At 33.0% G+C, this 24,657-nt stretch overlaps 1 protein-coding gene across 4 annotated transcripts in view; it reads right to left on the bottom strand.

The window, feature by feature from the left end:
- The window catches only part of Brca2 (BRCA2 DNA repair associated), a 76,301-nt gene that overhangs the window by 39,976 nt on the left and 11,668 nt on the right, over positions 1-24,657 (bottom strand). For 2 of the 4 annotated variants that reach the window (XM_077792285.1, XM_077792289.1), the window contains exons 7-14: positions 23,365-23,414; positions 21,702-21,813; positions 19,830-20,915; positions 13,115-18,025; positions 10,365-10,460; positions 5,741-5,810; positions 1,221-1,654; positions 517-698 (exon numbers count right to left, since the gene is read on the bottom strand). In XM_077792285.1, coding sequence (XP_077648411.1) covers positions 517-698; positions 1,221-1,654; positions 5,741-5,810; positions 10,365-10,460; positions 13,115-18,025; positions 19,830-20,915; positions 21,702-21,813; positions 23,365-23,414 — 6,941 coding nt within the window. The remainder of the gene's footprint in view (positions 1-516; positions 699-1,220; positions 1,655-5,740; positions 5,811-10,364; positions 10,461-13,114; positions 18,026-19,829; positions 20,916-21,701; positions 21,814-23,364; positions 23,415-24,657) is intronic. The other 2 variants (XM_077792295.1, XM_077792299.1) reach the window with 2 other exon arrangements.

Here is a 24,657-nt window from a genome sequence, read left to right as displayed (position 1 = left end):
AAATGATATTTTTCACACAGGGTGACTGTAAAGATTAAGCAAAATAGAATCAATGCATGTAAAATGCTAAGTGCTCAGTACTTGGAAACGGCTCAATAAATGTGAGCTATTAATATTATTTCCATTTTTTCATTGTGAAAAATTCTACCTAGACAGTAGTAGCTTAACCAGAAATCTCCTTTAAATATGTAAATAGTCTTTAGGGCTATGAGTTATTCACACTTCAAATTTAAGGTGACTACTTATCCCCTAATGCCTAGCTGACAGCACTTATAGTAATGAAATAAATAAGAAAGATATGAAGGGGAAAAAGAAAAAGAAATTTTGAAGCATAGATCACTTTGGTAAGGAAAGGCCAAGAGGGAGGCTGCCAGGTAGGTAGGTGGATTAGGAAGCACAGTGATCTCTTTCATCCATTCTTTCACTAATTTTTTCATTCTTAAACAATTTGCCCGTACTTAAACTATTAATGGAAGAGTGCCACAGAAGATATTAGTACAATAGAGAAAAGTGTACCTGTTTATGAGAACACGCAGAGGGAGCTCGGCCTCCTACTGCTGCTTTCATAGAGATTCGAGGAAGAGTGGAGGTTTTTGCAAGATATAGACTGCCTGGCTGTGGAAAGATATGTTGTCCTTGTTTCTTTTTAATTCGCATATCCTGTTTATCTCTGGCATTCTGAAGGCTTATAATTAAATCTGTTAAAGACCAAATAATTAGCAAAAAAAAATCTAAATGTAAATTTAGAAAGTGCACCCCCAGCTTTATAAAACAACATGTATCAATTTACTCTAATTTTACATGCATTGAAAAAAAAGCTCCTATCATTTTTAAATTTTCAGAGATAAAATTTCAACTTGTTAAATTGTACATAAAGATTAGACATACATCTATTACTTTTATCTCAATTTTAGAAGACAATTAGTAGCATGATAAAATATACTCCATAAATAACAGTCCTGGATTATGTGTCTAGTAGTCTTTTAAAATTTTTTTTTAAACAAGAAAGACCACAAGTTCTTTGGGGAAACCAAAACAAATCATTGGAATAATTTAAACCTAATCTTTGGATTTAGAAAATCTAAAACATTAAAAAAGGTTCTGAAATTATTAATCACCACAAAATAGGGAAACCCTTAAGAATATAACTTACTACAAGATTTTAACGAGAAATATCTAACCAAAAGGCAAAAGTGGGTCACACAAATTATCTCACAAACCTAAAGATTCTTCTTCACAATTTGGGACAATTATAGTTGTTACTTGACTGGTGCTATTTTTGTCAAACTGATGAATATCACTATCGTTAATATTGTTTTCCTTATCACAAGAGACACATTCATTTATGTTTTTTTGTTTTTGTTTGTTTTCACACAAATTAATATTCTTGGAAACACAATGTTCATCTCTGTAAAAATGTGATTTAGTTTTGAAAGGTGGGACAAAGACTTTGTTTGATTTTCCTGTAGTAATTGAGTATCTCATTTTTTCCTTTCTTGTAGCGGGATCTTTATAAAGTGGCTGCTGTGAAACTGGCAAATTGCTTGAAGATTTTTCTGAAGTCAGGTGTTCATAAAGATGAGATTTAGATAGAAATTTCTGACCAGGTACAGTAAAATTTGGTTTCTGGGTTTCTTGCTGTTTCTTAGTTGTGCTACATTGGGGAGAGAAAATATTTAAGTCTGATTATTAAGCAATAAATGTGCACATACACATGTTTAGGTATATGCTATTTTTGTAGACCCTCAAATGCTACATGGCAATTCTGTTCAGATAATTGTTTTGCATTCATCATGGTTACCATTCCAAAACAATACCATACTTTTTCTAGGCTATAACTGACTCTTACACATTTATTCCTAGCCTTTGATTTTACAATCTATGTAACACAATAGAGTACAATAGAATATGTCAAAAGTGGGTCTTCTCAGTGTGTGTCCCATTCAATTTTACCACACGACTCCTTCCTTACCTTCTTATTAGCAAAATATCTGCCCATCCTCTCTGGCTTCTGCTTTTACCAGAACTCTTGAGCCCACCTAATAACTCATTCTATTCAGAAGTCTTACTCTTTCAAATAGTATTTTCCCCGTCTCCTCCACCTGTATATACATTTCTTTTTTAAAAAAATATTTATTTTTTAGTTGTAGTTGGGCACAATACGTTTATTTTATTCATTTATTATTCTGTGGTGCTGAGGATCGAACCCAGAGTCTCGCACGTGGGAGGCGTGCGCTCTACCACTGAGCCACAACCGCAGCCCCAAATATGGTTTTCAATTGTAGATGGACACAATATCTTTATTTATTGTTTTTATGTGGTGCTGAGGATAGAACCCAGTGCCTTATATGTTCAAGGCAAGTGCTCTGCCACTGAGCTACCGCCCCAGTCCGTTTATACATTTATTTTTTAAAATAATTTTGTATGTTTTTTTTAATGAAACTTTATTTTTTATTTATTTTTATGTGTTGCTGAGGATCAAACCCAGGGCCTTGAATGTGTGGGGCAAGCGCTCTATTGTTGATCCATAACCCCAGCCCCAGTTTATACATTTTTTGAGTGCCTCTTTATGTAGGCACATTTTTCTCAGCCTTATTTCTACTTCAAGGTAATATTCATCATTACCTACACTCTGTGGTCAACTTTCTTCAACAGGTAATTTTTCCACTTCCTCAATTTTCACTAAATGAGCTCTCCTTTCTCTCACTATTTTGAGAAATTGTTCTCAATGCAGTTGCTAATAACCTCCCACTATGGAAAACGAAGATTTATCTCTGTCAACACCACCTCCACTTTACAGTATATATAACTGTTTTGATTCTATCAATTTCCAACATTTGTATTATGACTAAGCACATTTTACAGATGAATGTATTATATTCTGAGACAAAATGATTTCTACCCAAAAATCCTATCACTGACTAAACATCAATTAAGAGGGTGGGTAGACAGGCTGTGGATATAGCTCAGTGCCAGTGCACCTGCCTACCATGCATGAGGCTCTAGGTTCAATCCCCAGCACATCAAAAATTGAGTAAAAATAGATATTTTTCAGATGCATAGTACCAAAAGATTTATCTCCCATGCATTTTTCTCAGAAAAGTAATCAAAACAAGTGCATAAATAAGGAGAAAAATGTGGAACTTTAGAAACATGAATTAAACATAGAAAAAAGTAGCTCTTGGAATGGAATTGAAGAGAAATTCCAGAATCATAAATGTGATGTTCAGTCTAGAGAAGCAGCAAGAGAACTTTGGAACAGAAAATAGAGCCTCAGAATAGTTTGCCTGCAAGGTAAAATTAAAGCATTACTTAAGTAATGGTTTGTTTTTGAGACGGGATCTCACCATGTTACCCATGCTGGCCTTGAACTTGGGATCTTCCTCCTTCAGCCTCCCAAGTAGCTGGGATTAGTATGCACCAGGCTAAAAAAAAATGTTTGTTTTTTTCCTGTGTGGCACGCTGGGGATCAAACTCAGGGCCTTACACATGCTAGCATGCACTTTACCATTGAGTTATACCTCCAGCCCCTGCTACTATTATTATCATTAATATTATTTTCCATTTCTATTTTTTTTAAATATTGCAAAACATGTATTAGACAAAGTACTGGTGTCTAAAATACACAAATAACTCTTAAAATCTATAAGAAAAAAACAAACCCAATTTAACAATAGCTAGAAATCTTAACAGAAACCTTACCAAGTAAGACACAGATAGCCAATAAGCTACGAAAAGATGCTAATACAATAACATATATCATTAGAAATTGCAAAAATGATACATCACTATCTTTCTGTTAGAAAGGCAAAAATCCATATTATTGAGAAAACCCAATGCCAGTGAATATGTGGAGCAACAGGAACTCTCATTCATTACTGATGGGAGTTCCAAATGGTACATCCATTTTGGAAAGTAATTTGGCAATTTCTCACAAAACCAAATGTCCTCTTAACCATATGATCCAGCAATCATAATCATTGTTATTTACCCAAATCATCTGAAAAGTGATGCTTACACAAAATTTGCACACTAATATTTATGGAAGCTTTATTCATAATTGCCTAAAATTGAAACAAATGAAGTTGTCCTTGTGTGAGGACAGAAACACAAGAAAGATGGCGTTCAATAGATTAACTGATCAATATCTACCTATATAATGGAATATTATTCAGGGCAAAAATGAAGAGTTATCAAGGTACAGTGGAACCTTTAATTCACATTGCTAAGTAAAAGTGCCATTATGAAAATACTATATACTATATAATTCCAATTATATGATATTCTGGGAAAGGCAAAACTATGGAGACAGTGGTTGCCAGGGATTTTAGAGAAGGGATTTTTAGCCCCTGCTTCTTCTAGAGAGTTAATTTACTTGTGTCATCATATTTTTAATTTCTAAGAGCTCTTTTTATAGTAATTTTTCATATATTAAGATATATCTTATCTGAGAATATCTAAGTTTTTTCAAATTATTCTACTTGCATAATCTATTTCCTCTTTTTTTGCTTTCGTTTTTGTATTTTGGCTACCAGCTTTCAAAGTGGCTTACTTCCAATGATCTTTGCTCATTTAAAGAGATGCACTAAAGAGCTGAATGGAAGTTTCCATAATTTTATAGAACCTGTCAATTATTGGATTAACTGTCTGATGACTGGCTATGCTGTTTCATTTGAATATTGGTAACAGTATTTTTAGGTCTTTTCTGTTGGGCTGGTCATATTCCCTGCGGCCCCTCTACTCCCAAATCTTCCAGTCTTGTCAGCATTTGGGAACCAAAGGTGGGAAGGAGGCTAAGCGTCTCACTGCTTGATATACAGATTTTTACTTAATTCCTGTTTTCAGTATCCTTCCAACTGTGGCTTGTGTTCCCTTCTCTTATCCCACCTCCAAATCAGAACTCCAATTTAACTTCTCAATGGAATAACTAACCACCTGGTTTTCTGGGAAAGAGCAATAAATGCCTATTAGCAACAGAGGAGGTGAACCAGATGGTTCTTAAAGAGAATTTTATCTAATCTTACTACTTCTACTTTACCAAGAGAAATACATCGCGCTGCCAATTTGAGTCTTTCTCAGGTTGTTTGGGGTAAACTGGTAAGCTTCTTTGCTTGCCCTAATGACAGGTTTTAGCTTTCTTAGGTTTACTAAGTCATTCACATTTTTGGCTTCCAAACTTTTGGTATTTGTTTCTTTTGATCAGAGTTCTTGGGAATTACATATTTTAAAAAATTCTCTTGGGCTGGAGCTGTGGCTCAGTGGTAGAGTGCTTGTCTTACATGTGTGAGGTACTGGGTTCAATCCTCAGCACAACATAAAAAGAGATATTGTGTCCGTCTACAACTAAAAATGTATTTTTAAAAATTCTCTTGGTAATTTTAGTAGGCTTTAGAGAAGGAGAGATAAAAGGATATCTTCAATATCTGCCATCTTATTGTTAATTATTTTGAATATTTCCTTAATTCTTTTCAACCTCTGTACATCATCCACAAAACTGGCATGTAATCAGTTTGTGTACTTTACAAGGCAGCCATGAAACTAAAAAAATAAAATAACAGTATAAACAGCAATATAAAATACCAAAATATTGAATTATTTAATCCTTATACAGGCTTTCAAAAAGGGAAGTGTTAATTTCTTTACTGCATAGTAGTACCATTAGTTTTAGAAATAATTCCTAAAGCCACAATTTTTTCTAATTATATTAGTAAAATTGAAAAACAAGGTAAACATATCTCACCGAACGGGTCCACAGATAATTGGCTCTAAAGAAATGTGATGGGTAAATAATCTTCTATCATTTATTGTGCCTAGAGAGAAAATTATTTTATATTATCAATAAAAATATAATGGGAGATTTTATTTTCTATTTACCTATTACATCTCTAATTATAAATATTTATACAAAATTCGAGACAATTATAAACTTTAAATTTTCAATAGATTCAGTAAGTAACTATCAAAAGAAATATTTATCAAAAGAAATATTTTGTAAAAATAGTATTTCTATCTATATCTTTTTATCTATGTCTTTCTTTTTAAGTAAGAAAGACAGGGGAACACATACTTTTTTTTTTTTTTTTAACAAGAAGAAATCATCAAAAGGTGAACAAGGGCTAAGGCACAGAGTCAGTGCATTCAAATTGATAATAGCTATATACCAAATAACTCATAGTATAAACATAAAGAGAAACAAAGTTTTAGATATTATTCATTCTTTGTATATTATTTATACCTATAAAACTTTTAATTAATTAAATCATTAATAGGGGATTGACTGAATATGCTAGGATACACTGGTACAGCCATACGATCAAGTACCATGTAACCATAAGAATGAATGAGAAAGATCTCTATATACTCATTAAGGGGGTAATCCCCAAATAAATTTTTAAGTAAAAGCAGTCTGTCTGTCTGTCTATCTATCTATCTATCTATCTATCTTTTTGAGTAAGAAAGACAGTGAGAACACATAATTTTTTTTTTAACAAGAAATCATCAAAAAGGATAAAAAAAAAAAAACTATTTCAAAAGTGAGCAAGGGCTAAGGCACAGTCAGTGGTATGAGCACTAGCATGTACAAGGCCCTGGTTTCAATCCCAACACCACCAAGATACTAAAAAAAAAAAAAAAAAAAAAAAAAAAGTGAGCCAAGAGGAAGGGGAAGTGGTAAAGAACATGGAGTGATAAGGAAGAACTGACTTTTCCAAGTATATCTTTCTATAGTGTTTGCAAATGAACCATGTAAATACTGTATTTCATTGCATAATAGTCACAGAATTTATGCTATTTATTTATTTTTTTGCAAAAAAAAAAAAAAAAGGGGGGGGGTATGGGCTGGGATTGTGGCTCAGCAGTAGAGCGCTCGCCTAGCATGGGCGGGAACCGGGTTCGATTTTCAGCACCACATAAAAATAAAGGCATTGTGTTGTGTCCATCTACAAAAAAAAAAAAAAAATTCTCTTTCTCTTTAAAAAAAAATGGAGTATGACAATCATGTGATTTTTTTTTTAATTGTACTGGTATTACTTAAAAGTCATTTATTACTAAACTGGTGCAAGATTAGGATGCATGGAATACTTGTGAATATATGTTAAAACTGAATAGTTTAAATCAATGCACATGACAGTTTAGCAAACAATTTTCTAGTCTGAAAAAAGTAAACAGATTACTGATTTGTGCATTACAACTGAAATATTATACTTGAGAAAATTTACTACAGTATTGTGAAGTATGAACTACAAAACTTAATCTTCTGGGTCCAAGATTCTGTGCTGCAATCGGTGTTTAGTTATCTAACATGCTGTGCTCAGCACCACTAAGAAGTGTTTACCCATAGTACTGCAGTGCTCTAGACAAACCATGCAAGTTGACTTTTGTAAATATGCTGACAGTGCATGTGCCCTGAGAATTCCAGACTCACGATGTGCAGTGTTTGAGAAGACAAATGTACATCCATATGCCAGTGTTGAATACTGCTGTTCACCTTTTAAGTGGCGTGAAGAACAGAATTATGCCATGTGACAATTATTCGATGAAAGGTTATGAACCAAGTTTTGAACTAAAAAAACAGGATGTGACAAGTATATGGTGGTAAGGATTATGTTGTAAAATACTGTATGTTATTTACTCAAATGTTGAATAAGAAAAAAGAAAATAAATGGATACAAATCTAACTTAATTATCTAAGCATATATAGAATTATTGTGACTGACATTTGAACACAGTACTTTGATTATACATCCTTACCAATACATTAAAAATGTATTAAGGGGCTGGGGATATAGCTCATTTGGTAGTGCCTGCCTTGTATGCATAAGGCCCTCGTTCAATCCCAGCACCATAAAACAACAACAAAAAACAATGTATTAAGGATACATCTAAAGACAAAAACTCAAAAGAATCTTTTATGGAGGAGGATCTCCTTTAGGAGATAGAAATTGTCAAAATGTCATAATAATAATCCTGAGATGTTATTCATGTTTTCTCATGTATTCTGCAACATACTTTAATATCACCAGTCTCAAGAAAATGCACTGTCATGATTGAGCTGAGCTATACAATCATGATATTTCTTCAAAGAATTAAGCATTTTTACTTGCAAGAATAGTCAACAAACTGTAGTCATTCAGACTTGGGTATTCAGCAACATTTTTTCAAAAATGAATGAAATGAGCTTATCAAGAAAAATAAATGACAATATTGTAGCCAGTGGAAAAATTCAAGCTTTTAATTGAAAATTAGAATTATAAAAAGCTTGTATTGGTTATGTAAATTTGTCAGTTTTCTAATACTTAAGACTTTCCAGATCAGATCAATGATGTCACTATAAAGTCATCAATACTATATAATGTATCAAAGCTCAGTGAATTAACATCTTCCCTTTGACCAATGCATGATATTGCAAATATTAAAAATTCTCAACTTTAATTTCTAATATGGTATATATCAACAGATATAATCCATTCAGATAAATGTTCTCAGGTCCTCTATGTTTAAACTTATAAAGAGATTCTGAAATAGAAAAGTTCTAGGACCAATGCCGTAGGATAAAGCAAATAAACATGCAAATAACATTTGTGTGCAATGAATCAAAGAGCATTCTCCTGATGTACAGCTGATTAGAATAAATAATAAATAAATAAAGCAGGCAAATGTTATTAGGAACCAAGGTATAAACATTCAAAAACCAATAATACCAGCAGCAATATCATACCTAGCACCCAAATCTCTTTTTATAAGCTACTGAAAGGATCTTCAAAGAAAGAGATGATTCCAGCACCATGGAAGGGAAATCACAAGATCTTTTTGTGATACTGGTAATAAAATCAGGAAATGCTCAAAGATTAATCAAGACATGTATTTAAAAAAAAAAAAACTTGGGAAATAGTTTGAAGAGGTTTCTACTTCCAAATTTGGGATAATTTAAACATCAGAATGAATGTTTCCTTTTTGTAAAGAAGTACAGTGTTTATGTTGTATTTTGCCTCTAAGGTTTATATGCACTTTATAAATTAAAAAATCCATGAAATCGATTTTGCTCAATAAAGAAAATTATTTGCTCCCATTAACAGTGACTAATATAGCCACTTTATCCTTATGTTGAGAATTTGTAACTATCCTGTCTTCTAGGAAGAACTATAGCTTATTCTCATTTGTTAACAGAAAGCTTTTTTTTGCTGAATACTGGCTAATAAAGAGCAAAAGAATTTAAAAACCAGTTTTTTACCACTGAGCTCAGCAAATTCTTGTCTTTTTGAAAATAAAACCTACAGAACTTATTGATAAAACAGTAAAAAATAATATCGAGGTTTTTATATAATTAAATGGCAAAATGCACAGCCCCTTATTGAAAAAGGAAAGACAGGGGCTGGGATTGTGGCTCAGTGGTAGGGTGCTAGCACATGTGAGGCCCTGGATTCGATCTTCAGCACCACATAAAAATAAATAAATAAAATAAAGGTATTAAAAAAAGAAAAAGGAAAGACAACAAAACAAGTTTGGAGCCAGGGTGAAATTGGAGTTTGGCAGTGACTTTGAGATGCATATTTAGTAATCCAAGTAGAAATGTATTAAGTAGGCAAATAAATGACTATGGAGTTCAGGGACAGGCTAAACTATAAGATAAAACTGATAGTCACTAAAGTTTAGACATAGAAGAGATCTAAGGATCCCTGGGGCTCTCCTGTTTAGAGTAAGAACCATAAAGATGACTGTGAAAGAGTGACCCTGTAGGGAGAGAACCAAGAGACTATGGTAGGCTGATGATCAACTAGGCTAGTGGGCTAAAAGATGCAGGTAAACAGGACTAAGAAATGCCTGCTGGATTTGGAAGTATGACTTAGAAAAGACTGATTTTGGTGAAATGCTGGTGATCAAAATCCTGACTGGACTCTAGAACCTGAGCTTTAAATTATTATACTACTATAGCTTTAAATTTGATTTTTATGGCTTTTTTAAATTAAAAAAGTGATTATTATATAATCATTTCACACTTTCTGGTTCCACACAACATCCCTATTATACTAGATATTATTTTTTTAAATTGTTTTTAAGTTGCCAATGGACACAATATCTTTATTTTTTATTTATTTATTTTTATGTGGTGCTAAGGATCGAACCTAGTGCCTCAGGTGTGCTAGGCAAGTGCTCTACCACTGAGCCACAATCCCAGCATTATACTAGGTATTATGAGGGAAAAGTCTGCTTAACATATAAGAATAAACAAATAAGATACAAAAATTAAACCATACTATAAATTCTTTTCTGTTACATATACCAAAAAGAACTGAGAAAGATAACTAGAATACTACGAATAGGACCTATAGAGGTGGAAAAGATATGAATAAAAAAAAAAATGTTACCATCCGGAGTGCTTTTCAAAGTCTTTAAAGATTTTTCTTCATTTTCTATTATTCTGTCAAATTCATTTAACAAACTTCTTTTGATTGGGGGTTCTCCTAAAAAAAATTTTTCCAAACACATTTGTAAAATAAATTATATCCATTCTACTGTTTATAAGACTATCATTCATAGTTTAAAACCATAATCCATTTTTCACAGTTAAATAAAACACATAATAATTATTATTTATTTATTTGTTTGTTTACTTATTTTTTTGGTACTGGGGATTGAAGTACCAGAGGTGCTTAATCACTGAGCAACATCCCCAGCCCTTTTTTATATTTTATTTGCAGACAGTGTCTCACTGAATTCCTTAGAGCCTTGTTAAGTTGCTGAGGATGGCTTTGAACTGCAATCCTCCTGCCTCAGCCTTCTAAGCTGCTGGGATTATAGGCATGCACTACTGTGCCTTGCCCAATAATTGTAATTTAAATAGTGACCATTCTACTTTGAAAGAGAAAATATATTTTTGATAACTAATTTCTACTACTGTTTAACCACTGAAATATACTGCTATTCAACCAGGTATATTGGGTGGTGCACACCTGTAATCCCAGCAACCCCAAGGCAGAAGGACCACCAAGTTTGTTAGCCTTGATAAAGGTAGTGAGACCTTGTCTCAAAAAATCAAAATACCTGGGATGTACCTCAGTGGTACACTGCCCCTGGGTTCAACCCCCAGTGCTGCAAAAACAAAAAACAAACCAAAAAAAACCCCCACTATTTAATAGAGTCTAAGTTTAAACAATACTGTCATACACCACAGAAGTCACTTTTTAATAATCTGGACTGAATGTAAATCTAGGTTTACTGGCAACAAGGACAAACAAAATTTCTTCAAATAAACTTTTTAGTGGGTAGGCACTAAATTCAAAGACGAATTTATTATATGGGTCCACAAATTAGGAGTCAATAGTGGGAGAACAGATTTTTTAAATTACCAAATTACACTAAAATATTAGTGACACTTCTATATTTTTCTTTGGCAGTGCTGGGGGTTGGATTCTGAGACTTGCACATGTTAAACAAGTGCTCTACCACTGACCTACATCTCTGGCCCCTAGTAATATTAACACTTCTGGGTTGAGGATATAGCTCAGTTGTAGAGAGCTTGCAGAGGCTAAGATGAAATCATAATTCAAGTTATGCATTTCCATGTCATGCTGAAATTATACGGTAAGAAGCACTTTGCTTTTTTGATGATTACAGGGAATGAATTTGTAGGATTTAATGAATAAAAATGTCCATTCAAGGCTTTATCAGGTAGTAGATCATAATAAAGTGGTTTAGTTGTTTTACAAGAACTTGTACTATGGAAACAACCAGAAGCTGAAAAAAGCTCTATGTGTAAATGTAACAGAAGTAAGGGAAATTAAATAGTAACATTGTTGAGACTATTTAGAAGTCTGAGTTGTTTTCTCAGCAGGAGGCTAACCTATATATACATGTGGAACTGCAATGGGTTGCTATAAATAAAGTCATCATTCTTCCACACACAAAAAAATTATGATTACTTTTTAAGTATATGCACTTCTGAATTTTGTACTAAAGGACAGCAAATCATTTAAGTATTATAAATTTACTACTTGCACATGAAGCAAATTCTGTATAAAATATGACCTGGGTAACACCTGATTTAAGTAAAAACTGTAGGATGATTTAAAACGAACTGACTGGCTTCAGTGTCTTTCTTTGCTATCTGAAGGAGCTAGACAAGACTTTCTTTTTTTGTTGACAGGCTCTTGTTAAGTTGCTCAGGCTGGCCTTAACTTAAGATCCTCCAGCCTCCCGAGTAGCTCTGATTAGAGGTACAACACCACATCTGGCTAAGATTTTTGATAACGCAAATATTTTATGAGTCTACATAGTTTAAAAAGGAGCTAGTTATTTAGGATCAGCCACTCAAGAGTTGTAGAGTGAGGATTGGCATTTCCTTTAACTAATCAATAGTTTCAATAATTTAAGATTATTTCTAGCCAGACACCCTCCAAACAGCAGCAACAAAATCTTACATCTCCAATTAACTAATAGTTGAACTAAGTTGTTGGATATACATTTTAATAGAGAAGTTAGAACATAGTACAATAGCATTAAGACCATTCTATTTGCTAATAGTAAATGTTTATAGATTTTCCTAGACGAAAAAAAAAAGGAAGTGAGCCAACACCTATTACATTCTCTCTCTCTACCATGTGTCAGATTCAGTGCTAAAAGCTTTTAGGTACATACTTGTCTCTTTAAAACTACTCTGAGATCTTATTTGCATTTTATAAATATGGAAACTAAGGCTCAGAGAAACTAAGAGTATAACTGAATACTACATATAATACAGTAAGTAGAAACCAACCTTTAAATAAAGAGCCAGAGTATGAACCTCTGCTAAAAATATGAAAACAGTATTATACAGGCTTTGTTATGATATGAAGACAAGAATTTCAACTTTTCTAGAAAAACTCAAACTTTCAAGAGTAATTTCTCAAATATAACTATTAAAAATCTCTAAAAACATATCGAGAGGCCCTCAAAACATGACTTTGTGGTACACAGACTAAGAAATATCAAATCAAATCACATTCCACCAAACTAGACATACAAGCCTGAGAAAGCATACTTAGTTTGTCTAATACTCCGATCACTAGCACAGAAGGACTACTAAGAACTGAACCCTTTTAAGGCAGAACTTGGCAAAACAAAAGGCAAAAATACTTACCAACTGACACAAGGGCATTTCCTCTTCTTTTTCCAGTCCTTGAATTTAACAAAATCATTTCCTCATTTTTTTGGCACATAAAGAAAGAATGTTTGGCATGAGTTGGTGGTTCAGAATCTGTCAGCTCACCATCCTCCATAAAAGCTTTGGCAATCTCAACTGCTTCTGTTTCAAAACAGTTTTCTGGATCTTTGGAGTAAGTAGAACAAACTTCTACATTTGTTTTCACAGAAACACTAGAAAAGGTCTCAGTTTGACCAATTTCTATTATGTTTTTGGATAAAGTTTGTTCTTTTCCTAAAAGATGAGTGTTCTCAACAAGTGATAATTTGGTTCCTAATACTAGGTGTTGTCTGCCTTGCTTCAACTGAGAGACATATGGAGACGCTTTAACACAGTGATTATTTCCTGAAGAAGCATTTTCAACATTATCGTTAAATTCATTATTGTAGGCCTTTTCCATTTTGGAGCTTACAGAGTGTTCCACAATTCTTTTTTCAATACAAGGAGGAGGAAGCATTCTTGATATATCTTGCCTAGATGTAGGTGAATACTGAAGGGTCTGTTCAGTTCCCATTAGATCAAATTCCTCTAACATTCCCTTAACTTTGTGTAAGGCACTTTCTGAAACTGCAACCTTTTTTCCACTTGCTGTACTAAACCCAGAAAAAGATGAATTTATGTTACACAGAAAGCTTTTCCCGGGTGATAGTACGTTTGCGGGGGAATGTGCCATAGTACTTTTTTCTCTTGTGAACGGGTTTGAATGTTCTTCATTGCTTTTAAGTGATACTTTGGAAAAGAGTTGGTTGGCATTATCTTCTATCTCAGAAAATATCCGTCTTGCCTTTTGTAACGAAGTATCTGATACTTGTACAGATTTTCCACTAGCTGTGCTAAAAATCCCACAAGCATTTGTAGAAGAGAATGACTTGGGAAGCTCCCCTCTGTTAAATTCACACATATCTGAAGTTTCCAAATTGACACAAGGTGATATTTCAGAAACTTTCCCCAATCCAGACAGTTTTTGGTTATGTTGTACAATTTGTTCACTTTGAATATCAGTAAAAACCTTATGTGAAGGCATACATTCCTCATCATCTAAAGAGTTAGGAAAAATAACATCCTCTAAATTATCCAGTGCTTCACTATAAGCTTTCACAATTTTTCCTTGGCAAATATCTGACTTATTCTCAGTGTTTTCCTTAATTACATTACTGTGGTCTTCTGTAAATATCTTTTTCACTTTTCTTACTGTGTCACGTGAAATACAGACTATCTTACCACTGGCTGTACTGAATGCAGGTGGGCCTATCTCAAAACTTTTGAAATCAGGTATGGCCATATTAGTAGTTCTATCTTTACTTTTGCAAGGTGAAAAGTTAGTCACAAATTTCTGTACAGAAGTATCTTCATTCACAATTTGTGGATATATGTCCGCTTTTCTAAAACTAGTGGTTTTTTTGTCTTTCATGACTAGTTCAATATCAGAATTACTTTTATTTTTTGAGAGATATCCTGAATCATCATATACATCACTGGAATGACAAAAAGCAGAATAGTTGTTAGACATGCTATTATTACTTAAGTAAGCTGAATCTTGCTTTTCAGAGAAATGAATTTTGTCTTTTTCAGTCATGATACTGTCTGAACTATTTTCATACAAAGGATTTCCCCCATATTCCTTTATAGATTCAGCCTTGGCAGTATTTGTTTCTCCTTGACCATCTAATTCTTCTTTCCTAAGCCATTGTTTTGCTTCTAATAGTGAAGCCTGGTTCACAGAAATTTGTTTACCATGTCCTGTGTAAAATGCTAAAGCTGAATCTCCAGTGGCTGAATAAGAAAACTGGTTGGTGCGACAAGCTGTAGGACTGTTTGTAGTCTCTTTTTCTATATGTTCATGCATTTTAACTTTCAGAGATATATTTAATGTATCGAGATGTTTAGTTTGTCCATATAAATCATCACTTAGCCGGGGTAACACCCCAGGCTCATTATAAACAATCTTTTTCTCATTATTAATCAGAGAATCCTGCATTTCTTCACACTTTGGAACAGTTATCATCTCACATGCTAATTCAACCCCTTTACAGTCCTTTCTGTCCTTTAGGGTCTTTGTGCCTTGTTGAGTAAAACTGATGATTTTACTGACATCTTGCTTTTTTTCATCAAAAATATTTTTTACTTTGTCCAAAGACTCCTTTGCAATTTGTACTTTTTTTCCACTAGCAGTATGAAAACTCAACAGGTTATATTCTTTGTTTTTTTCTATTTCATATTCAGGTTGTTGCTGGAGAGTCAGTAATTGACTGTCAATATCAACTGGAATACCTTCTTTCAATATTTTGTTTTTAACCATGTCTATTGTCCCATGTCTTGAAATGTCCATTTTCTTCTTATTTATGCCAGAAAGTAATTTAGAATTCAAAGAATCTGAAAAGTTACTCAGTTCTTCTGTTTTTTGATCAAAGAAGTTTACAACTTTATTTAATGACTCTTTGGAGACATTGATATTTTTCCCACTTGCAGTCTGAAAGGATATATCAAAAATACCACAATCTTTTATATTTTGCTCCATTTTATCTGCAGTCAACTGTTCTTTATTGAAAAAATTAACATGACATGTTTCTTCAGCTTTCACAACTTCTAAACAAGTTAAATCTGACACACTTTCTTTAAATTGTGTGCTTCCCTCCTTAACAAACTGGCTGGGTAGCTTGAGATCTATATTGTGCTGATCAGTACATGGCAAGTCATTTTCATCTTTATGACCAGAAACTGTATCATTTTTACTTGAGTCACTGTGATCAGATTCTTCTAACTTACAAGTATTTCTATTGTCATTAATACATTTGTTATCTTCATTTTCTGTGTTTTTCATGTAATTTTCAGTATTTTCTTCAACCAAAATGTGAGTAGCCATTTCAAACTTATTTTGTAATGTAAGTTGGCATTCATTATTTTTCTTGTTTAAATTGTTATCATCGCTATGACTTTCTATCTTAAATATGGAAACTATAGAATCAGGACATTTACTTGAAGAGAAACTTCCAGGATCTACTTCTGCATTAGTCTCCTCACTGATATTCTCAATGTCACTAAACAGTTTCACAGCTTTCTGCAGTGCTTCACTAGAAATACTCAGTTTTGTGCCACGAGCAGAATAAAAGCCTCTAAAGTCTTTGTTTTCATCTGTTAAGTAATTAGAAGCACTTTTGTTACAGTTATTTTTTAACAAATGAGCAAACTTTTGTTTAACTCCAACTGTACCTTCAAATTTTTTGCTGCTTTCTACCCGAGCAACAGATGAGGTGTCAATTGTCTGATGAACATCATCTTTCCATTCCTCAGAAGAGGTCTTTAGGCCAGTCTGGTTTCCAGGCACTTCAAATGTATTATTCTGTATTATTTGGCTTGTTTTTCTGAATTGTGTAAATTCAAACTGACTTCCTGATTCTTCTAATATAGTAGAAAGTTCTTTAATTTCTGCCTTTTGGCTAGGTGTTAAAGTATGGTTTGAATTAAAATCTCCCCTTAAAGGCAACATCTGAGGGGTCGTGTGATTATTTTCAAAATCAGAAAGAAATGTACTAGTCTTCACATATGCAGACACAGTATTAACTGACTGTGAATCAGATACACGAGGTTTGTTTAGTTTCTTCTGATTATCAAATGATAAGGTGTTTACAATTTCAATACACCCTAAACTAGCAGGATACTGTTCTTCAATGTCTTTGAAGAGCATTTTGCTTTTCTTAATGTCATGGTCAGAGAGTTTTATTTCTTTATTAGAAGCTGTTCTGAAGCTACCTCCAACATTATGATACGAAACTAGATCTAAGGGTCCTGTCCATTTGTCCATAAAGCCTTTACTTCTATTTGATTTCATAGACAAGGAGGTGTTTGACTTTAAATCTTGACCTGGAATTATTTTTAGCTGTTGCTTTACCCTATTTCTGTTCTCCTCGGTAAGATCATGGACTATACCTGATGAGTCAATACTGTCTGAAACAGACACGTGAGCTACTTGTTTTTCAGCCATGTCTGTATCTACTACCATGGTGGAATTCTTAGGAAAGGTTTTTCTTACACAACTTGGGTCTGCTTCATGAAGTTCCTTTGTATTTCCTAAAACACGATTGTTCCTTTCACTTGTTATTTGAAAGACACAATTATTCTCAATGTCTGGGAAAAGTTCTTTAGAATTTGGATTGACAGTTATTTCTGAAATTAAAGGAGATTTTTCTTGGCCCTTTTGGATTACTGTTATGTTTATATTTTGGTTGAACTGCATGTTCATTGAAGGTGATACTTCGGTTACATATTTTTTAGATAACAGCTCAGGTTTTTTAGAATTTTCATTTAGAAAACACATTTCTTGGCATTTTTCCATGGGACTGTTTTTGGATGATTCAATACTACCTTCACAATTCTTACATTTTAGTTTCTCTGACATTTTGTATGATTCTTTTCCTCTAGAAATCACGCCTGGATCCCTAGAGCTAGGAGTTAACAAAAGTGTATTGGTATTATCATCATCTAAAAGGTCTTTCTGTGATGGAAAGTGAATGCCGCCAGATTCCACTTCTAAATGCTGTACTACAGGGTGACATGCTGCAACCAAGACCTTTTCTTTTTTCTCTGAAACTTTTTGGCTTTCTGCATTATCTTCACACTGTCTTTCCTGCAGACATGACAGAAAATCAGTTTCTGGGGCTATAAATGACTTCGGTTTTTCTTTATGAACTTCTCCTTCTTTAAGATCCTGAGATGCTATTGTATTAACATAACTATCTTGATTATTGGAACATTTCCTCAGAATTGTCCCAGAAGAGTTGGTTAAAGACAAAGTTGGTTCTTCAGCATCATTCTGTAAATAGTTTCTTTTGACAGAAGAATGCAATAAACCTAAATGTAAGAACACAAAGTGACAAAATAAAAGTACTAATAATCACATTCAATAAATATTTTTCACTAAGTTAAAAAGGTGGTATTTAAATCAAGAATTACATAAAAGCAAACATGAATGTCAGATTTAAAGCAAAATTCTAAATACTATTTTGAAGTCATTACATTTTCCAGCTAAAGATAAATAGGGTCTAGGTATTATTTTTAATAATATGTATCAACTCAATCAAGATGAACATCTAGTTCAAGGAAATAGCTACCATAAATAAAAAAAAATTTCAAAATAATATTAATTTTTATTGAAAAATGGGGAAAAAGTCATTGTTAATATTGGTGTAGTAGGATATATGAAGGGCAGAGGAATTAGAAAAGAAACCATACCCTTAATTGTTTTATAAAAAAAAAAAAAAAACATTTAAAAAAAAACAGGGTCTATATAAGAAAGCCCCGAAAGATTTCCTAATCTCAACTATAAAGATAAATGAGTTGAATTGTTCTGTTCAACTTGTTTTCTCTAGTCTTTGAATTTCCTATTAGTAAGTCAAAGTTCTTAACCTCATTTAATCGGTGACCACTACTATATACCAACTACTTCGTTGGCTTTAACTCTGATACATACAGCATCAAACGTTTTTCTATGGAAATTTAACCTAAACATCAAGTGGTTCTTCTATACTTCAATATCACCCCCATTAACATTTTCTTATAGGGAAAGACAGGGTCTCACTATGTTGTTCAGGCTGGCCTCAAACATTCCTATTGCCTCAACCTCTCAAGTAGCTGGGACTACAGGTGGATGCCCTGTTTCCTTCTTTAAAATTGCTTCTTTAATATACAGTTTAGTTACTGTTAAGTGAACTATTTGTTGCTAAAGCAAGAGTTTCACTGTGTACACTTTGGAGACCCAGAAATACAGCAATAATTTAAAGCAATCTCCAAATATTTAAGACTAATAACAACAAAAATAATTATTTTAGGACTACATTAAATTTAGGTAGCAATTAGGATTTTCTCTAGTTTTGGTATATTTTATAGAAAACAGAGTAAAGTGGTACCACATTATTACTTGCATATAATAAACACTTTAAAAATTAAAGCAGTAATTAAGTAGACAGGCTCTTAATGTTTATGTATCCAAAGCTATCTCAAGAGTGATAGAGTGGGCTATAACAGTGTATGCCTATAGTCCCAGCTACTTGTGAGGATGAGGCAGGACTATTTGAGCCCATGAGTTTGAGATCAGCCTAAGCAACAAAGTGAGACTATTACAAAAAAAAAAAAAAGGGGGGGGGGAGTGATGGTGGTTTTATACACACACACACACACACACACACAAACACACATACACACATATATATACATGTATGTATATATATACTGTGCAAACTCATCAAATAGATTTGAATGAAATGATCCTAAATATAGGTAATCAAAAGCCTCTAACAATAATGTAAATAGATACTGCCTGGGGTTGCATATAAGATAGAGATCTAAAAGAACTACAGAAGGAAAGCAGACAGTTTAAAAAAAAAAAAAAATCAATGCGATTTACATAATTCACGTTCTCAAGAGAACACCATCCATAAAACCATATGTGCTAGGGAATGGGGTTGTGGTTCAGTGGTAGAGTGCTTGCCTAGCATGTGTGAGGAACTCGGTTCAATTCTCAGCCCTGTACATAAATAAGTAAATAAAATAAAGGTCCATCAACACCAAAACAAAACTCAAAACCAAAAAACCAGATGCACTATTTGGAAAATAATAATAATAATAATAATAATAATAATAATAATAATACAGGTACCTGAATCAGGATTTGTAAATGTAAGTGGTGCTTCAAAAGCACTTGCTTCCAATTGGGCTGCAGAATAAGTTAGCTCTAATTTCTGGTCTTTCTGTATTTCTTTTCCTTGATGAGATGTTTCATCATTTATAGCATAAATAAATTTTTTTGTTTTCTTTTTCAAAGTAGATATTAAACCCGTATGTTTAGAAGTATGTGAGATAGTGGCCGGCCAGCTTCCATTATCAACTGAACTCGGACAAAAAGAATCGTCCTTCTGTGAGCAACTAGCATGTATTTTCAATCCACTTTCATAGGCTTCAGTGTCTTCTTTAAAATTTTGATTTGTCATATTATCTGAGAATGGTTCTCTTGTCTGGAATATAGACTTTTTGATACCCTGAAATGGAGAAACTACTGGAGAAATTTCAGATGGTGCATGGGTTGCTGCAAGAAAGGAGTCTTCATGAGATTCGAGATGTTGCCCCTCAACTCTCCTATCTACCAGTGTCTTCTCATTTAACATCTTTTTTGAATTTGGCAAACTAGAAGTATGTGGCAAAGGATTTTCTGAAATAATACAACTGCTACATTCTTTCCTGGTGTCTTTTAAGTCTTTTTCTGTATTATTTTGGTCATAAGAAATATGCAATAGATGTATTCTCTCCATCTGGGTTCCATTTAGACCTGAGAAGGTTAGCTTAGACTGTTCACAGCCTGAAGATGGTACAACTTCGTTAGAGATTTTGTCACTTTCATTACCAATGGGCTTCTGATTTGTTATATTTGAATCTAAAGGACCACTACCACTTGGTTCTATTACAGATGCAAATAAGTGTTTATTTTCTTTCATTTGTTTTTCAGCTTCTTCATTGAATTCATCAGTTCTCGTTTCACTGAAAATTTTTTTCCTGGTCTTGCCCATTCTTATTCTTTGTAGATTTCCTGTTTTGTATTTAGAAGAATGTAATGAAAAGCTATCTTCTTCAGAAATATCTGCAACTATTTCATGTACTTCATATTCTAGTGCAGTTGGCATTGACTTTCCAATGTGTTTTTTGTAGCTATTTTCTTTTCCAAATGAATTCCCTAACATTTTCCCCAATCCTGTTAAAATTTAAAACAGAAGCACATTAATAACATTTTATAAAACAACCATACAATTTATATTAATTCTCAGAAACTGTCTCAGGAATAATATATATTAAGTAATACACAATTCAGTAAATGATTATTATTCTCAGTAATGGCTGTTACTAGTTTTTTGGCAAATCAGCCTTCCCTTATTCTTCTGGTAGAAGAATAAGTCCTTTATTCATGTCAATCCCTAATAATCTTTCTTTATCAGTTCTAGGAAATTAAAGCTCACCTTTAAAATTTTACTATCTAGTCAATCTAATATTCTAAGAAATTTCGAGCCAGATGTTACAAGTCAATTTTGGTGTATTATAACAACTGAAAGTAAGAACTGATTTTATTACACATACACACCCACTTATATACATAATACTAGACACAGATATCCATTTGTACAAACTTACACATTCTAAGTAAAAAGCAATATTCCATGTAACTTTGTATATATTTATGTAACTTGTGATATATCTACAACTATATTTATTTTCTAATTAGAAAAAAATTACTCCATATTTGATAATTATAAATCCTATTTCTTTTCTCTGAAAATTTTGAGTAACAGGGGGCTTTGTTTCTGTGTTACAACATACTAAATAGTACCATCTTTGCTTAAGTATTGTCATCTAAATTCAGGTAGTTTCTGCCTTCATTATCTTGACTTCAGTAGTCAAGAAAGGAAAAGCAAGGTTTTTTCCTTAGGAAAAGAGGAGAAATGATGTCCATTAAAAATAAATTCAACTAAACAGAAAGATTTACCATGATGGCTAGTTTCTCTTTCATTTTTGTTTTCATTGTCAGTCAAAGAAGGACTAAATCTATCATTTTTCATCACACTTTCATCCTGATTATAAAAATAGCTTTTCAAAATCTGCAAAAAAAAAAAAAGTTAAAAAGTTTTAAAAATTCACTAGTATAAAACACTTTCAATGCTACATGAAATTTTTCAGGAAATCAAAGAAATTACATACAGAATCAGGTTTAGAGACTTTCTCAAAGGCTTAGGCAAATTATAAATTAGGAATGAAAAATGCAGGGCAAAATTATTCAAGGCATTCTAAAATTATTAGCAATTTCAACAGGATAATTAATTTGACATTTCTTACATTCATGGAGAAAAGATAGCCTATTCAACAAATGGTTCTGGGAAAACTGGAAATACATATGTAGCAAATGAAATTAAACCTCTCTCACCCTGCATAAAACTCAACTAAAAAGTAGATTAAAGACTTAAGCATTAGAACAGTCTCTGCACCTAATTGAAGAAAAAGTAGGACCAAATCTCCACTGTTGGCTTAGGAACTGACTTCCTTAACCAGACTCCTAAAGCACAGAAAGTAAAATAAAAAAAATCAATAAATGGGATGGACTCAAACTAAAAAGCTTCTTCTTAGTGAAGGAAATAATCAATAAGGTGAAGAGAGAGCCTACAGAATGGGAGAAATTCCTTACCACATGCAACTCAGAGCCCTAATCTCCAGAATAAATAAAGAACTCAAAAAACTTAACAGGAAGAACACAAATAACCCAATCAATAAATGGGCTAAGGAGTTGAACAAACACTTCAAAGAAGAAGAAATACAATCGATCAGCAAACATGAAAACAATGTTCATCATCTCTAGTGATTAGAGAAATATAAATAAAAACTACCCCCAGATTTCATCTCACTCCAGTCAGAATGGCAATTATCAAAAATACAAGCAACAGTAAGTGTTGGTGAGGATGTGGGGGAAAAGGCACACTCATACACTGCTGATGGGACTGCTAATTGGTGCAACCACTATGGAAAGCAGTGTGGAGATTCCTCAGAAAACCTGGAATGGAACCACCATTTGACCCAATTATCCCACTCCTCCGTTTATACCCAAAGGACTTAAAATCAGCACACTGATGCAGCCACATCAATGTTTATAGCACAACACCTTAGCTATGGAACCAAACTAGATGCCATTCAACAGGTGAATGGATAAAGAAAATGTGGTACATTTACACAATGGAATATTACTCAGCCTTAAAGAATGAAATTATGTCATTTACAGGTAAACGGATGGAACTAGAGAATATCATGTTAACTGAAATAAGCCAAACCCCCCAAAACAAAGCCTGAATGTTTTCTTTGATAAGCATATGCTAATCCATAATGGGTTGGGGGTGGTGGGGGTGGGGGTGGAGAATGAAGGAACTCTGGATTGTGCAAAGGGGAGTGAGGAGAGGGGAGGGGGTATGGGTATGGCGGAATGAAACTGACTTTATTACTCTATACACATGTATGATTAGACTACTAGTATGACTGCATCATGTTCAGCCAGAGGAATGAGAAGTTGTGCTCCATTTGTGTACAATGTATCAAAACGCATTCTACTGTCATGTATCACTACTTAGAACAAATAAAAAAATAATAAATAAAAGGCATTTGCTTACAGTAGTAGTATCATTAGGAAATACAGTTTCAGGTGCTTCCTCATCTTTGACTGTAAAATAAAAATTCAATTTATCTATACTATATTTATATTATACCCTAAACTTCATGCAAAAATTTATGTTTTGTTAGAAACCAAAAAGAGAAAGACCTTACACTATTTGACAAAATGACACATATAAAACAAATTGACCCAAGAATAATAATTAGAAATTAACTTACAACTATACCACAGTGACTTAGAAAATCAGATGAAGCTGCAAGATCATGACATAAAAACTAAAGCTTACAAACTTTAGCATTATTTAAGCAATAATGCAGCCTAAAGGCATACTGCATGTTGAATACTCAGTTTTCAAATGCTTTTTACCTTAATTATTTCATGTACACAATGAAAGAAAGTCAAATCACTTCCAGCTAACAAATAATCTATAAGGGAACGTTTGTTTCGCTAGAACCAAAAAAAAAAAAAAAAAAAAAAAAAAATTCTGGTTTTGTAACAAACTCATGACTTGAATACAATCCATAGTAATGTATTAAATATATATATATATATATGCACATATATATATGCATACATATTTATAAACATTTAGTGTGTATGTATACATATATATAAATCAATACTGTGCATACACATACAAACATGTAAGTTTTATAAAACAAGCTTTACTATTTTTAAGGGAGCCAGATAAAATACAAGATATCTCATTAAATTTGGACTTTAGAATAAACAATGAATAATTTTTTATTAGTAGTATGTCCCTTGAAGTAACATAACAAAAATTATTAACTGTTTACCTAAAACTTAATTGGAGACACTGTATTTTTCACTTGCTAAACTGGCAACTTTAACTATATGTGATGTACTCTTATTTTTCTTTTCTGTACTAGGAACTGAACCCAAGGGCACTCTATCACTGAGCTACATCCCAAACCTTTTTGTTTTTATATTTTGAGACAGGATCATGCTTAACTGCCTAGGCTAGCTTTGAATTTGCAATCCTCCTTCCTCAGCCTCCCATTCTCCTGAGGGACTATAGGCATGTGCTACCATACCTGGCACACTCCGAGTTTTCTATTATTTTTGTTGCACTTTAAAAAAAGGGGGAAAAGTATGTGACTCAGAAAATTAATTTCACAACAACTAATGGGTCATGCTCTGCAATATGAGGGACAATGATTCAGTCCAATGACTTCTTTAAAAAAATTTGTTGATAAATATTTGTTTTTCTCCATTATTACTTTCATGCCTTGCCTATAAAGTGAGATGTGACTATTTAGATGAACTTCCA

The sequence above is a fragment of the Urocitellus parryii genome, chromosome 2, assembly GCF_045843805.1.
Source record: "Urocitellus parryii isolate mUroPar1 chromosome 2, mUroPar1.hap1, whole genome shotgun sequence".
In the NCBI taxonomy this organism is placed as follows: Eukaryota; Metazoa; Chordata; class Mammalia; order Rodentia; family Sciuridae; genus Urocitellus; species Urocitellus parryii.
This window is presented reverse-complemented; position numbering and strand designations above follow the sequence as displayed.